Source organism: Pygoscelis adeliae, unplaced genomic scaffold, assembly GCF_000699105.1.
Source record: "Pygoscelis adeliae isolate BGI_AS28 unplaced genomic scaffold, ASM69910v1 Scaffold6, whole genome shotgun sequence".
Taxonomy (NCBI): domain Eukaryota; kingdom Metazoa; phylum Chordata; class Aves; order Sphenisciformes; family Spheniscidae; genus Pygoscelis; species Pygoscelis adeliae.
In genome coordinates this window covers 5,545,402-5,559,321 of record NW_008825075.1, presented here as the reverse complement: position 1 = coordinate 5,559,321, position 13,920 = coordinate 5,545,402, and the positions used below count along the sequence as shown (strand labels likewise).

Here is a 13,920-nt window from a genome sequence, read left to right as displayed (position 1 = left end):
GATCAACACTGCCACCCAACTTGGTGTCGTCTGCAAACTTACTGAGGGTGCACTCGATCCCCTCATCCAGATCATTGATAAAGACACTAAACAGAACTGGCCCCAGTACTGAGCCCTGGGGAACACCACTTGTGACCAGCCACTAACTGGATTTAACTCCATTCACCACAACTCTTTGGGCTCTGCCATCCAGAGTTTTTTTACCCAGCAAAGGGTACACCCATCCAAGCCATGAGCAACCAGTTTCTCCAGGACAATGCTGTGGGAGACGGTGTCAAAGGCTTTACTGAAGTCTAGGTAGTCAACATCCACAGCCTTTCTCTCATCCACTAAGCAGGTCACCTTGTCCTAGAAGGAGATCTGGTTAGTCAAGCTGGACCTGACTTTCATAAACCCATGCTGACTGGGCCTGAACACCTGGTTGTCCTGTATGTGCCTCGTGATGGCACTCAAGATGAACGGCTCCATAACCTTCCCTGGCACTGAGGTCAGGCTGACAGGCCTGTAGTTCCCCAGAGCCACCCCACCGCCTCTCCTTTCTCACCTGTCCCTTCTGAAGAGTCTATAGCCATCCATTGCAGCACTCCAATCATGAGAGTCACCCCACCATGTTTCTGTGATGGCGGCTAAGTCATATCTCTCCTGCTGCACAATGGCTTCCAGCTCCTCCCGTTTGCCACCTATGCTGCGTGCCTTGGTGTAGATGCACTTGAGCTGGGCTATCGATTTCGCCCCCGGCATCGGCATGCCACCCCTCGGCTCATCTCTAGTGAGCCTGGTTTTATCCCCTTCCCCCTTCAAACCTAGTTTAAAGCCCTCTCAGTGAGCCCTGCCAATTCATGAGCAATGACCCTTTTCCCCCTGCGAGACAGCTGGACTCCATCTGTCGCCAGCAGGCCTGGTGCCATGTAAACCTCCCCATGATCAGAAAAGCCAAAATTCCTCTGACAGCGCCAGCCCCTGAGCCACGTGTTGATCAGGTGTGTTTTCCTGTTCCTTGCAGTGTCAAGGAAGGACACTATTGCTCAGCTGAGCAGGAGGAAGCTGCCTTTGCTCAGTGTGATGCCCTCTGCCTTCCTGTTTGTTTTGTGCCCTGCCTGTTGTCTCCTTTGGCCCATTGTATTGCCACCTGGTACTAATGAGGGACATGGCAGCCCGAAATCTGACTTCTTGTTGGAGAGGAAGCACAAGGCTCACCATCCCTTTTACCTTCTCTGCCTTAGCTGTGCGTGCAGCATACTTGGGCTGTCCCTGGACCCTCAAGGAAGGATATTCGTCTTCCTCACTAAGGCTTATACAGAAGCAGGGCTGTGGTGAGGAAACAGGGTTGCTCAGAAGACTAGCTAGCAATCTACATTTCTAGTGGTCAGGCATCATAAAGGTCATCATTTCTTAACTTGTGAACGCTTGCCTTGGCAGCACCAGTGATATTGCACTGGTGCATGGAATGTGCATCTGAGTGTGTGAGAGGGGAAACGATATCAACTTCTTAAGCCAGGGGACATGAGTACATCTGTGTCGCTTTATGAGCCTGTGGTTGTAACTCCGGCTGGTATTTGTGCCGGCTTCATTTAGCTGTGCTCAGGTAACAATAGCAGTGATACTGCCACAGCGTCAGCCTGGGAACAAGGCAGAAACCACAAGATGTGCCCAGGATCCCTGGAGAGGTGGTGCTCTGTTTGTCAGCACATCCTGAAGCTGTGCTGCACTCTTCATTGCTATTGCTGCCCCGCTAGAAAAATTAAGCTGTCACAGGGGACAATCTTGTCTTTGTAGTGTATAAACACGCCCTGAAGTTCATTTTGTCCTTCTGTTGTGAAAGGCTTCCTGCAGTTCAGAAGGGCAAAAAGTAGATTTTTGTTATTTGGACAAATTGCTCCTAAACTCCCTGTTGACAGATTAAAGATTTTTTTTTTTTTTTTGCTGTTCGTGGGGAATGTTCTGTCAGAATATGTTCTTGGAGCTTGCCTGTGAAAACAGCCCTCTAGTTGAGTGCCTCCTAGGCACTACAAGATTGTAACATCCTATCTGAGCCATAGGTGAGTGGAGAGAAGCCTTTCAGTGCCTCTGAGACACAGTTGGTTTGTTGCATCCTTATTTACTAACGAAGCATAGCTGACATAGGCAGTATCAGAAACTTCTTCATCAGGAGGCATTGGTATGGATGTCCCCCCAGTACATACTCATGCAATGCTGCAGCAGGACATTTTCCCAAAAAAAGCTTCGTGGATTTGTGATGGTGGTACTGATTGTATTCTCGTTAAAGACTTTTCTGTTAATGGGTCAGCTGTTTGCAACATTGCTTCAATGTCATTAACTTAGAAACTAGTTTTAACCAGTTATAGCAATTGTTTCCATGTAATTTAGGATTTACATAGTCTAATGAAGAGAAGATTAGGTTAATGGGGGGAAAAAAACAGCTCTGCGTGCTCCCTTCTGGTTCCTTTTACTGCCCGCAGCCTACTTTCCAGAAGTAACCTGCCGCCTGACAGAGAGGCCCGTGGGTTTGGGAGCATGCCACCAAAATGCTGGCAGAGCAGCTTATGGGCACCCAGAGGTCTGGAAGGGGGGCAAGCACCTCCTTTAGCCGCCTCCTACCCAGCAGGGTGGTTGTCAGGATAGGACCAATCGGCTCAGGTATCTGTCTACCAATGCCAAACGGCTTTGCTCACTCTTGAGTTCATCTTGAAGCTTCTAAATCAGCTTTACTTGGCCTAACTGGCACGTGAACTCCCTGCATGAGGAATGGGCAGGTGCTGTTTGTAAGATGCTCTTGTTGTCCAAAAAATGACTCGTGTTAGGTTTCTCTGTTACAAAATTGAAACTCTGTTAATGTGAAATGTCTTTCTCAAGCAGGGTGGAATTGCAAATGTCAGATGTCGTAGTCATGTATTTTAACTGTTCTCTAATACATTGAAATGTATCTGAGTGATTGAAAGGCAAGTGCAGGAAATCATATCTTATTAAAAACCCCATAAAGAAATTAAAATAAGCTTTGTAACATCTGTGGCCATAAATAAAGGTTGATGGTCTGGTTCTTTTTTTTTTTTTTTTTTCTTCCCTTTGCAGCCTTTTCCTCATTGTTCTTGTGATTTCAGACGTTATGGCTTTGGTAAGTTGTTGTTGCACATTCTCTTTAAATAAGATCAAGAAGCAGAGGATTCTCCTAATTCCATCTTGGAGAGATCTGAATTTGTTTCAGACTTCAAAGTTTTTGTAACTAGGGCAGTGAATTGGATTGAAATCGTAGCATAATTTAGAGATAAAACTCCTCCAGTTGCCGCTCTTTGAATTTCATGTAATTAATGCTTCTGAAGAAGCACTATTCTCATAACAATAAGAGACAAAAATGAAGTAATAAGTTATCATTCTGAGTTTTTCATGTGCTTTCCAAACAAATTCCTAGGAAGAATTTAAACAATAATATCAGTTTTAGCTATGTGCAGGGGTTGGTTAATTTTTCAGGAATTTTGAACCTTTTACTCATCCCACCTTCCCTTGAAAAAGAGAGGAAAAGGAGATATGCATTACCCACCAGCTCTGTTAGAGTTGTCAGAATCCAGGAGATCAGCAACATCCGAAAAGACACTTTGTGCCCTTTGCGATAAGCTGTTATGAAATGCTATCTTCAGAAAGCTTGCATCCACAAACCAACCTAAAGCTGAACAATACCCCAACATAATTTTTACGGATTAAAAGTACGTTTTTGTTGACCCCTCAAACTGTCCCCAACCCAGCAAGCAGTGCCACTGGGTATCACAAGGTAAACAGAAACTTTTTCAAAGCAGCAGGTAGAGCTGGTGTTCTCACTTTGTACATGCTGTTTTATTTTTGTCCCTTTGGACTAAGCATTCCTGATGTGATTTCCTTGTACAGTGTGATCTGTGGATCTCACCTGATAGTCATTATTTGTTTTTTTACTCACTGTTTTTCCTAATTTGTCCGTAGAGTGAGAAATGGAGAAGGTATAGTTTTGTGTAGCTTCAAATAAAATCTGTGAGATTAATCTGATTTTTGATAACTTCTACAGGAGAAGGATTAAAATACCAATAAACCACACTCACAGCATTTCACTGATAAAATCAGTCTAACTAGACCAAAAGAAGAGTGCAGACATGTATCAGTGTGTAGCAAGCCCCAGTATATCCAGGCCTTATCTCACATATTCTCCTATTTTGGTTTAACTATTTTAAAACAATTAGCAAATATGTACTTGATGTACAATACAAAATATTACCAAAGAGGTTTGATATGCAGGAACTGTGTGTATATCAAGGAATGAGAAAGTTGGCAGGGGAAAAAAAAAAAAGAGAACTAGTTTGTGGTCTTGAATCAATGTGGCCACCAGCTAGAATTTGGGGGATTCACTAATAGACAAGTGCTGTCTTCTCCCAGCATTATTCCCATTTTACAGGTGGGGAACTGCCAGAGTTGCCCAAAGAAATCTGTGGCGGAATTCCATGCAAATAATATGTAGCCTTCTCTTTGGCACTAGGCGTTATTTGGGATCCCGTTATTTCAAACAATAAGGTGGCTTGGCTTTTCTTATTGAAAAAGTTTTCTGCTGGTAATCTTCTGTTTCTTGCAAGCCCAGCTTGACAGAACTTAGTCCATCTTTAGCTGTTTGTGTTTGATACCATGTTAAATCTATTTCTGGCTCCTAGACCTTGTTCTTTACTTCGGTCCAAATGAGCATTCCTGAAAAGGTCTTGCCCTTGTTCTACTTGAAGAATTAGAAACTTGGAGTAAACAGCCTGAAAACATGGGGTTTAATTTTGTGTTTCACATTGTGCAATGTTGATGTACTAATCAAAGTTGTTTTATTTCCTAGCATTTTTTCTTTTTGGTTAAAGATTATGGAAGCTGGCTGGATATTGGAACAAGGTACAGTATTTTTTTGCCTCCATTGCATTTTTAAAAGGCTCATAGGTTAATATTGTTGTTTATCTACTCAGAACTCTTGTAATTTTTTCCAATTACTCTCCTTAATCAAATGCTTCAGTGATGTTCCCGTACTTAAAATGCATGTGCACGCGTGTGTGCACACATGTGTACATGTATATATATCCCAAGCTAAAACTTGTGTCTTAAAATCTGTGCCAGAGCAACATGGAGTAGTTAATGAAACTAGCATGGCAAGAAATACAGTTTGTAGGATTTGTTTGATTTCTAAAGAACAGTAAATACACAAAAAATATTTTTAATTATTGTTTTTCATTTTAATTAGTTGTAATCACTGTTAAAATAACAATTTATCAAAATTGTAATTGTCTTGAATCTAGTTAAGCCTCCATATACAATCCCCCGTGACTTAATGAACCTCGTGCAAATATGTTGGTGGCTACCAAGACCCATGCATTTATCCTCCCCCTCGTTGGGGAAGAGTAAGTCTGTTGTATTTAAACATAGAAATCACAGCTAAAATGAGTCATACTAGCTCCCACAGCATACATCATGAGGTAGGTTTTCAACTGTGCAGTCTTACTTGTGAATAGTCCAGAAATAACAAACACAAGGAATACACGTTTCAGATTTACCTTCCCCAAGTTGTGGAAATAGATAATATGCTGTAATAAGCTTAGTTAGGGAATGTGTTGTTAATAAACCAGCCAATCTGGTCACTTGACACTGTTATTTAAACAGAAGTTGAATAGTGACCCATTGTTAATATTCTGTTCAGTCTACATTTACTCTGTGCTTTGCTGAGCCCCAATGTTCCCTCCAGCGCATGCATGCATGTACACACGCATGCACACATATTCCACCTGTTTTCTCTGGAGGTTCGAATTCCTGCTTTTGAAGGTTCCTAATGGGAGGAGATGCAGTTAGATCAAACAGTGGAAATGATGCTTTAACATCACACTTCCTTGCTATGGTCAGTTTATGGTAAATCGGATGGCCTCATCCTTTGGTTTGAATTCCTATGCAGATTAATAAGGATATTAAAGACCTCAGAAAAGCTCTGTTCTGCTGGGCAAGAAGCTTTCTAATTGGGACTTAGCAAGCAAAAATATAAATTGTTACAAGTACCCAAAAACTTCCTCTCTGATATACGGTCTTCATAGCATAGAGATTTACAACGGTGATAGATTGCTGGATCCATTTCAGCTGGAAGTTTGCCTTATCCTGAAGAGTTTAGGGGATCTCACAACTGTAATTCTGCCTCTCCACGTATGTGTTTTGAGCACTGAAGAAAGCACTGAAAAAGTCCTTCAAAAGAGTCATGTATGATTAATTTTAATGCTCAGGCAGCCTTAAATTTGTCATTACTTCACTTTTGAGTGCTTGACTTTGCCACCTACGTTATTTTATTGTAGTCTCTATATATGTTTTATATGTGTGTGTATATGCACGTAAGATAAAAATTACTAGGTTGCATAAGAAAAGAGGTGAAGCCATAGGCACAGAGCTGAAGTGGTCCTTCTTTTACCTAGCATGAGCAATATTTTGGCGCCTGAACCTTCTCCTCTGAGCAGATTTCTAATGTGTGATCCTCAAGCTTGGCAAAATTAGCAGGCAACAGCAGATTTTTTTTGTTTATTCCTGAAAGGGAAGATGGGCTTCATGGAGTTTTGGGCAATTTCCAAAACCAGTGGGAGAGAGATACTGACATGGCTCTTTCCTGTCCTCCTGTTACAACTGCGGTGACAGCTCTGTAGCATTCCCATTGCAGTGTTGTCTGTTGTTGCTTTGACAGCAAGGTCTGAAAATATCCTATCTCAGTTGACATTTTAGATGTTGGCAAAATTTTCCTGAGAAGGCTGAGTCAGTTAAGGATATAACGGTTCTTTTTTTTTCCAACTGTTTGTATCTCAACAAAACCTGTGTGGGATTGCATGGAACAAAGAATAGGAGCGCTCTTAGGGACAGCTGCTCTCATCTTTTTTCTTTTTTTTTTTTTTTTTTTTTGTGGCACTGATAGGAAGTGTGTGTGTGCGTGCGCAGTTATCAGGGTTCATTTTATATTACTAGTTACCACATCATTGAAATCACAGGTGGAAAAGCAGCAATTTAATTGCCCAGTGAAGATTCATTCCTCTAAAGTCTGTCAGAGTCCAGTGTTATATGCGCCTGTCATGGTTTAACCTCAGCCAGCAAGTGAGCACCACACAGCCGCTCGCTCACTCCCCCTCCCTGGGTGGGATGGGGGAGAGAGTCGGAAGAGTGAAAGTGAGAACACTCATGGGTTGAGATAAAAACAGTTTAATAATTGAAATAAAACAAAATAGTAATAGTAATAATAAGAAGAATATACAAAGCAAGTGATGCACGATGCAATTGCTCACCACCCGCGGCCCCCCTGGCCAGCTCCCCCCAGTTTCTGTACTGAGCATGACGTCACATGGTATGGAATGTCTCTTTGGCCAGTTTGGGTCAGCTGTCCTGGCTGTGCCCCCTCCCAGCTCCTTGTGCACCTCCAGCCTTCTCAGTCGGTAGAGCATGGGGAGCTGAAAAGTCCTTGACTAGTGTAAGCACTGCCTAGCAACAGCTAACACATCGGTGTGTTACCAACATTGTTCTCATCCTAAAGCCAAAACACAGCACTGTACCAGCTACTAGGAAGGAAATTAACTCTATCCGAGCCGAAACCAGGACAGTGCCACATTTGCAAAGCTTCTGATGTATATTTCTGTACTCATTCTTTTTTGTGGTGATAGCTTTCTATGGATTTTCTAATTACCACACTTCAAAACTTTTGTATGTCCTCTCTCTTACTAAGAATGTGCAAGTTCAGTAGGAAACCCTTATTAGACAATGCTTGGGTTTTTCAGTACCGGTGCTCAGAAGTTTCATGTGTAAGAGCTGGTTTTAAATCCCTTGCAATAAAAAGACCACCTTCACTGCTTGTTTTTATGGTGATGTTTTCTTCCCTAGTGGATCTCTCTCATTGTTTGGAAGTAGGGTTTCTTTACTGAACTGACATATTTCCTTTTTTTTTTTCATTTCACCCCTAACTCCTGGCTTTTACATCTTATTCTACCATGCCTTAACCACATTACATGTCATTTTACCGTGCCTCATATCTGCCTTAACAGTGCGATGTCTTTATTCTCCCTGTTGAATTCACCATGCCGCTTAAGTATTGTCTTTGAATGTAAAGACATTTCTACTTTTCCCACTCTTCCAGATCGTAATGAAATGCTGAGCAACAACAGATTCAACATACGGTCCCGTATTACCACATTCAGCAAATTATCAACGCACCATTGATTCCCTCCTCTCAGTAAATTATCAGTTACCATAAATATTTATGGCTTCTTAGAAAGTTTTCAAGCCCCTTTGCTTAATGGTCATGCCAAAATCAATGTGAACTTGTTTTTCAGAGAATGCTTTTCATTGTTTTGGTATAATAATGGGATAATAATCTTGCAGTGAATGCAGAATTCATAGCAGTGGCTTACACAAGCTTCTGAGGTCTGCTAACCTTACTGTCTACCTATGTATGTTGAGGTCATCCTAAATTGCATCATATGCCCTAGAAGAACACACCATTACATTTCATAAAAATAATAACACAGTTTTTCTAGTATTTTTGATGTATCAGTGTGTAGTACGTGATCATGAGAAGTTTGTTCTGACAGATTCTTTCATTTTTGAATAACAGACAAATAGAATAGCTAGCTTTTTGGCTTCTTTGTCACTAAAATAATTTCTTTATGGCTTAAAAGGTATGTTTATCTATCTCTATAGATCTCTATAGGTAGATACAGCCTTTAAAGCCTACTATATCTATACAGTATATGCAATTTGTAAATAGCTGTATATTCAGATAGTCAAGATAAACCCTAAAGCTTCTTTATATGACAGTATTATATAGTTTTATACAGACAGATCCTGTACTACTCCCTCCCTCTTTTTATAACAGTTGCTGGAAGATAGAGAGAAAGATACGATCTTAACTGTTCTGCAGTTTCAAAGTTCAGGGGACATAGATAAAGCACAGGAGACTGTTTTTTAGGTTTTAGGATAACAGAATCTGTTTCAGGTTTAGGATGCTGGGGCTTCTAGGTCTGACTATTAAAACAAAGGTCTTGTAACTAGGAGGAAAACAGCATTTACCAACAATTTCTAAAACAGGAGCTAGGAGTGATGTGCTTTGTGATTTGTTTTGTGTGAAACAGGAGAGCAAGTGTGGGAACCCAGCTGGAAATGCAGTAGACTTAAAATTCAGAATCTAAATCTGGGGTCTCGGTGTGTGCTTGGGAACAACGCCACAGTTCAAAGTAGCATATCATGTAGAAATAAGGTCCTCGGACTCTTCTGGAGAGTGTTCTTCCAAGTCCTTGCATGAGTTGTTTTTGTTTTACTTGTTTTGTTTCTAGTTTTTTTAATTTCTATGGTAACTTCCTTTCTTCCCAGCTTCTAATCTTCCTGTAACATCTTCCTGTCTTCCCAGCTTCTAATCAGGTCTGCCATCTTAGGAATTAGCCTGTCTTGGGAGAAAGCCATGTTTTGGAGCAAGATTGTTTCCCCCCACCCCCCTCATTTTTTACTGAACTTTAATTCTTCTTGTCTTCGATTAGTACTTCTCGCCCATGTACACTGTCACAAACAAAGCCAGGAGATGGTAGCACCTCATATGTTCTCCTCTTGCTTCCTTGCCACTGAAACAGGTGTCTTCCTCCCTGATACAAAAATTTTCCTAGGAACAGCTTTGCCTGTTGACCTTGATCCATACGTAAGGCACTCTCCTTTCCATTGAACAGTGCTGCCCTAGCTTAGGTCATCCGTGATCCCCTACACCAGCTGCCTCTTCCCTACCATTGCCTCTCCCTGCCCATCTCATCCTTTATAAGTGTTGCCCCACTGTGCCCCACTATGCTATTCTCTTGTACCTCTTTAATGTCTCTTCTTCCTCCGCATGGATCTAACTTGCCTGGAGCCTAGAATCTTGCTTCTTTTTCTTATTAGCTCAGGTTTGACTTCTGATGGAGGAAGCTTGTTTTGAGAATTACCTGCTTCACTGTAACTACAGATCGCCAAGGGCGCAGTTCTGGGTTGTATAGGGATCAAGATTTTGCCACTGCTGTTGTGGCATATACCTGTAAGAGTCTTGCTTTGTTTGTTTGTTTAATTACAGCATTACCCTAGCCTGAGAACTAATTTACCAAGCAGAGCTGCCTGCAGGCACTGCAGTACCAGTTGTTGATAGCCCCAGAGATGCTGGCTGTTTGTAATTATGGGACCAAGTAGACTGAAACTGTTTTTAATTGTGCTCTATGGCATAATATATGTACTTATTTCTTTACTCTGATCATCTGATATTTTAATAAAGGAGCATAACTATTCAGCCTTTTGCGGTATAGCAAGGGAGAAGTGTGTGTAGCACTCTCTTATTTACGAAAGCATGGAGGACCCAGTCCCTCAACTGACAGGTAGCTAAGCAGAGTTTGTGGAAAGTTTTTTCCTTTGAGAAAGCCCCTCTCTGTGCCCCTCAAAATAATTGATTAGCACCCACATCTGGAAAAGCTCCTTTTAGGGCAGACAGGAACTCAGATGCCTGTGTAAAGACCATGCTGATGGCAGCAAGTCACCAATCCTCTGGTGACTCTCTCAGGGTGTCTGTAGGAATAAAGGCAGGGTCTTCATTTGGCTTCTGATTTTCAGATTTCTCATTCAAGCTTTCTCTGAAAGTAGAAGCGAAGTGGTGTTGCTACTTACCTGAAAAACTGCAACTCTGATGCCAGGTGAGAAGGAAAGTTGACGTGTTACCAGTAATGCATGAGATGTTAAGCCATCCAGCTATTTACCAGGGTGGCTGTTCCCTTAAGAGCCACGCAAACTTCTGTACCTGTGGTGCTTGTACAGTCCCCAAGGGCACATTACGCCATGAAGGTAACTGCAAGGAGGGTTTGACTTTCAGTTGGCAACATGTCCTTTCCCATGGAGAACTGAAGCTGAGCCTGTAACACACCCAAGTGGACTTCCAAGGGCAGCTCTTGAGGGAGCTGTGTTATCTTTGCTATTGTAAATGTGCTGTGAACTACGAAGTCCGAAGTGCAGTGACCAGGTGAAAGTATGCTTTGTGCCTGACTTCATGCTCTCTGTGTCATCTTACACGTTCCCCACAGAAACAGAGCAGCAGTATGGCTCTCGTAGGTGTGCTGTTCTGCTTAGCTAAAGCTGGAGGGGGAGATGCTTATAGGAAAGGCACGTAGGGAAGATGGCTCCTGTCTGAGATTTTAAACCTTGAGTTGTTCACATTAGTGAATATTTTCAGTTGCGCTGTGTACAAGTGGGAGTTTACAGAGATGCAAGCTGCAGGCTGTTGGGGTGAATTATGCTTGTTGAAGTCTAACCCCATTTGTGCTGGTGGATTTTTTGCAACTGGTTTCTTAAAACTATGTATTCTAAGCAAGGTATTTGTGAGAAGGTTTAGTCAGACTCAACAGAAACAGAAAAATCTTGTAGCATGAGTCAAGTCCCTTTCAGTGTTCTCCATCCACTTTGGTCAGACCCCTGGCTCCTTTGGTTGCTGGTATCCTGGCTGTGGAAGAGATCCCACTCATTAGTGAACTTTTTGCATTACTTTTATTCTCTCACACTGGTTAGCAGCCCAGCTTTAAGAGCTGGTGCTTCTCCACTTCACAGAGCTAAATTGCGCTAGGCTAGCGCCAGGGCTGTCACAGTCTTGGGGTCGTGAGGGTTGATAGCATTGGCATTATGAGCTTTACTGCTCTTCTGTGGCTAAACTCTCAAACTGAATGAGTCCTCTGGCAGAAATTCCAGGTCATTAAACCGGCAAGTGCTCCTTGCAATCCTTTTTTGTTACTAAACTCGGACTTCTTCAAGTCTGAAGTTACCCTACTCGTCCTAAAGAGCCATCTGCTTTGAAATAGTGGAGATGGGTGCATCAGGAGGTATGGGTACCTTTCATGTCAGAACACCAGTATCTTCAGTAGTCCCAGGAAAAAAAACAATTCCACAATTTTTAGAACTGTTGAGTGAAAAAGTAGGCTTTTTTTCTTAAAGCTGCTCATCACTGAAATAGTGTTTTCTCTAGAAAATTGCACTTCAGCTGACATAAATATCTGAGTTGTCTTACTACCGAGGAATGTCTACCTGATGGCAAGTTCTCCCTAGATTCTCCATTATCAGTTCACAGCAAACGGAAATTTTACAGTGGTTTCAGTCACATACGTTCAATTACCCACTTGAATGAAAAATACACCCAGTACCTCTTATTCACTTGGTATATGCTTAGTTGTGTTTTCTATTGTCCCCACCATTTTATTTTGTCACAGACTTTGGTTTTTACACAGTAGTGCTGCTATAATAGTTGTCTTCCAGGAGTAGCGTATATAAAATGGCATACTAGGCCAATAATGAGGCCTAGTTAAAAAGAAAAACAAAAATTCAGAGGGTTGTTTATGTCGGGGTTTTTTTTTACTCTGTAAATTTGCATTTTTCTCTCACTTCTTTTATCTGTCTCCTCCTTGCAGCATTAGCCACTATGTGCTGGTGATGTCATTGACCATATTTATGATGCTGATGAATGGACTGGCCCAGCTGCTAACTACAAAGAGACTTGAACTTCCCAGAAGGACTAAGCACCATTCCACGTGATAAAGCGATAAATCTTCCTGCCTTGTTCCCATCCTCAGGCTTCCTCTGAACCAACCTCCACCTCTGGAATGTAAATATAAGTTAATGGACTAGAGTGCCATTAACTGGGCATCCCAGTTAATCCCATCCAGGGATCAGAGCACTCTGCTGATACAGGTTAAATGCTGTCCCGTGACTGAAATTTGCATTTGGAGATTGCCATTTAGACATCAATGGGGCTAAAAAAGCCTCAGCTTTATTCTCCAAGTGTACATATTTCTTGAAAATAAAAACAGCAAGAAAGTCCTTTTTGAAAGAAATAGGAACCATCTTTTGGGGTTGTTTTTTTTTTTGGTGGTTATAATTTGTCTGCCAGCTGTTTCTCTCACACATGCTCACTCTCATTAGGAGTCTGCAAAGTCCTAGCTTCATTTCATGTCTCGCGTAAGCTTCTCACAGACTAAAGCATAAATTAAATCAGTCTGGGCAGATCACTGATTTGTATGTTGCCGATGTGGCATACGCATCTGAATATCTCTGAAACTGGCTATGCTTTTTGCAAGCTGTGTCAATGTGCATGTGAGAATATGTTGAGGCAGGCTAAGACTGGTACGCTGTGAGGCTGTTGCTTGTAAGACAACAGATTTTAGCTAACCTCGGTGTGAACTGCTGCTGCTGACCACGCTTTCCTGCTGCCTCCTGTACTTGGGTGAGCTGAGCAGTATGCCGGCTCAGGTAATTGATCCAAATGAAAAGGAACCTGATTGAAGAATTGTGAAATAGCATTCAGACAGATTTCCTGGTCCAGCTCATGACGGGGCAGGCAGGAAGGTTAAGGCTGATTGTTTCAGTGGCAGCCCAGAGTTAGATCAGCATAAAGAGGTCATGAAGCTGCAGCTGGAGTTGGTGGTTTGCATATAGTGATGCCACACAGAGACTTTTTTCTTTTCTTTCCTTGTTTTCATTTCCACTTGTTTTCCGCTCCTGATTATAAGTGTCAGCCTGGGTAATGGCTGCACCATGAATCAAACGCAGACACAAATCCCCTGGTTGTACACTGATTACAAGTGAGAGCAAAGAGCCAGAGTGCTTAGAGGCTCTGCTTGTTGTGGGTGCTCCTGGGGACGCAGTAGCTGTAAACACTATGCATGAGGCTTTGAGACAGGCTTGTAGCTTTGTAGCCTTTCCACAGCAAGCATCAGCTTCCCTACCACTAGCCCACAGCTGATTAAGTAGCTGATTAAGTAGCACAAACTACAGTATGCACCTACACCTCAAAGCTTTATCACTCCCTGAAGTCATCTGTTGGGAGAATTAAACAAAATTGTATCTCCTGAAGCAAAAATTGTATCTCCTGCTCAGCGGGAGGCCTGC

At 42.1% G+C, this 13,920-nt stretch overlaps 1 protein-coding gene across 1 annotated transcript in view; it reads left to right on the top strand.

Annotated features, from left to right (window-relative positions):
- The window catches only part of PIGN (phosphatidylinositol glycan anchor biosynthesis, class N), a 97,570-nt gene extending 84,738 nt beyond the window's left edge, over positions 1–12,832 (top strand). Inside the window, exons 26-28 of the mRNA XM_009326688.1 lie at positions 3,070–3,112; positions 4,832–4,884; positions 12,444–12,832. Coding sequence (XP_009324963.1) covers positions 3,070–3,112; positions 4,832–4,884; positions 12,444–12,567 — 220 coding nt within the window. The 3' untranslated portion in view covers positions 12,568–12,832. The remainder of the gene's footprint in view (positions 1–3,069; positions 3,113–4,831; positions 4,885–12,443) is intronic.
- Positions 12,833–13,920: the final 1,088 nt, after the last annotated feature.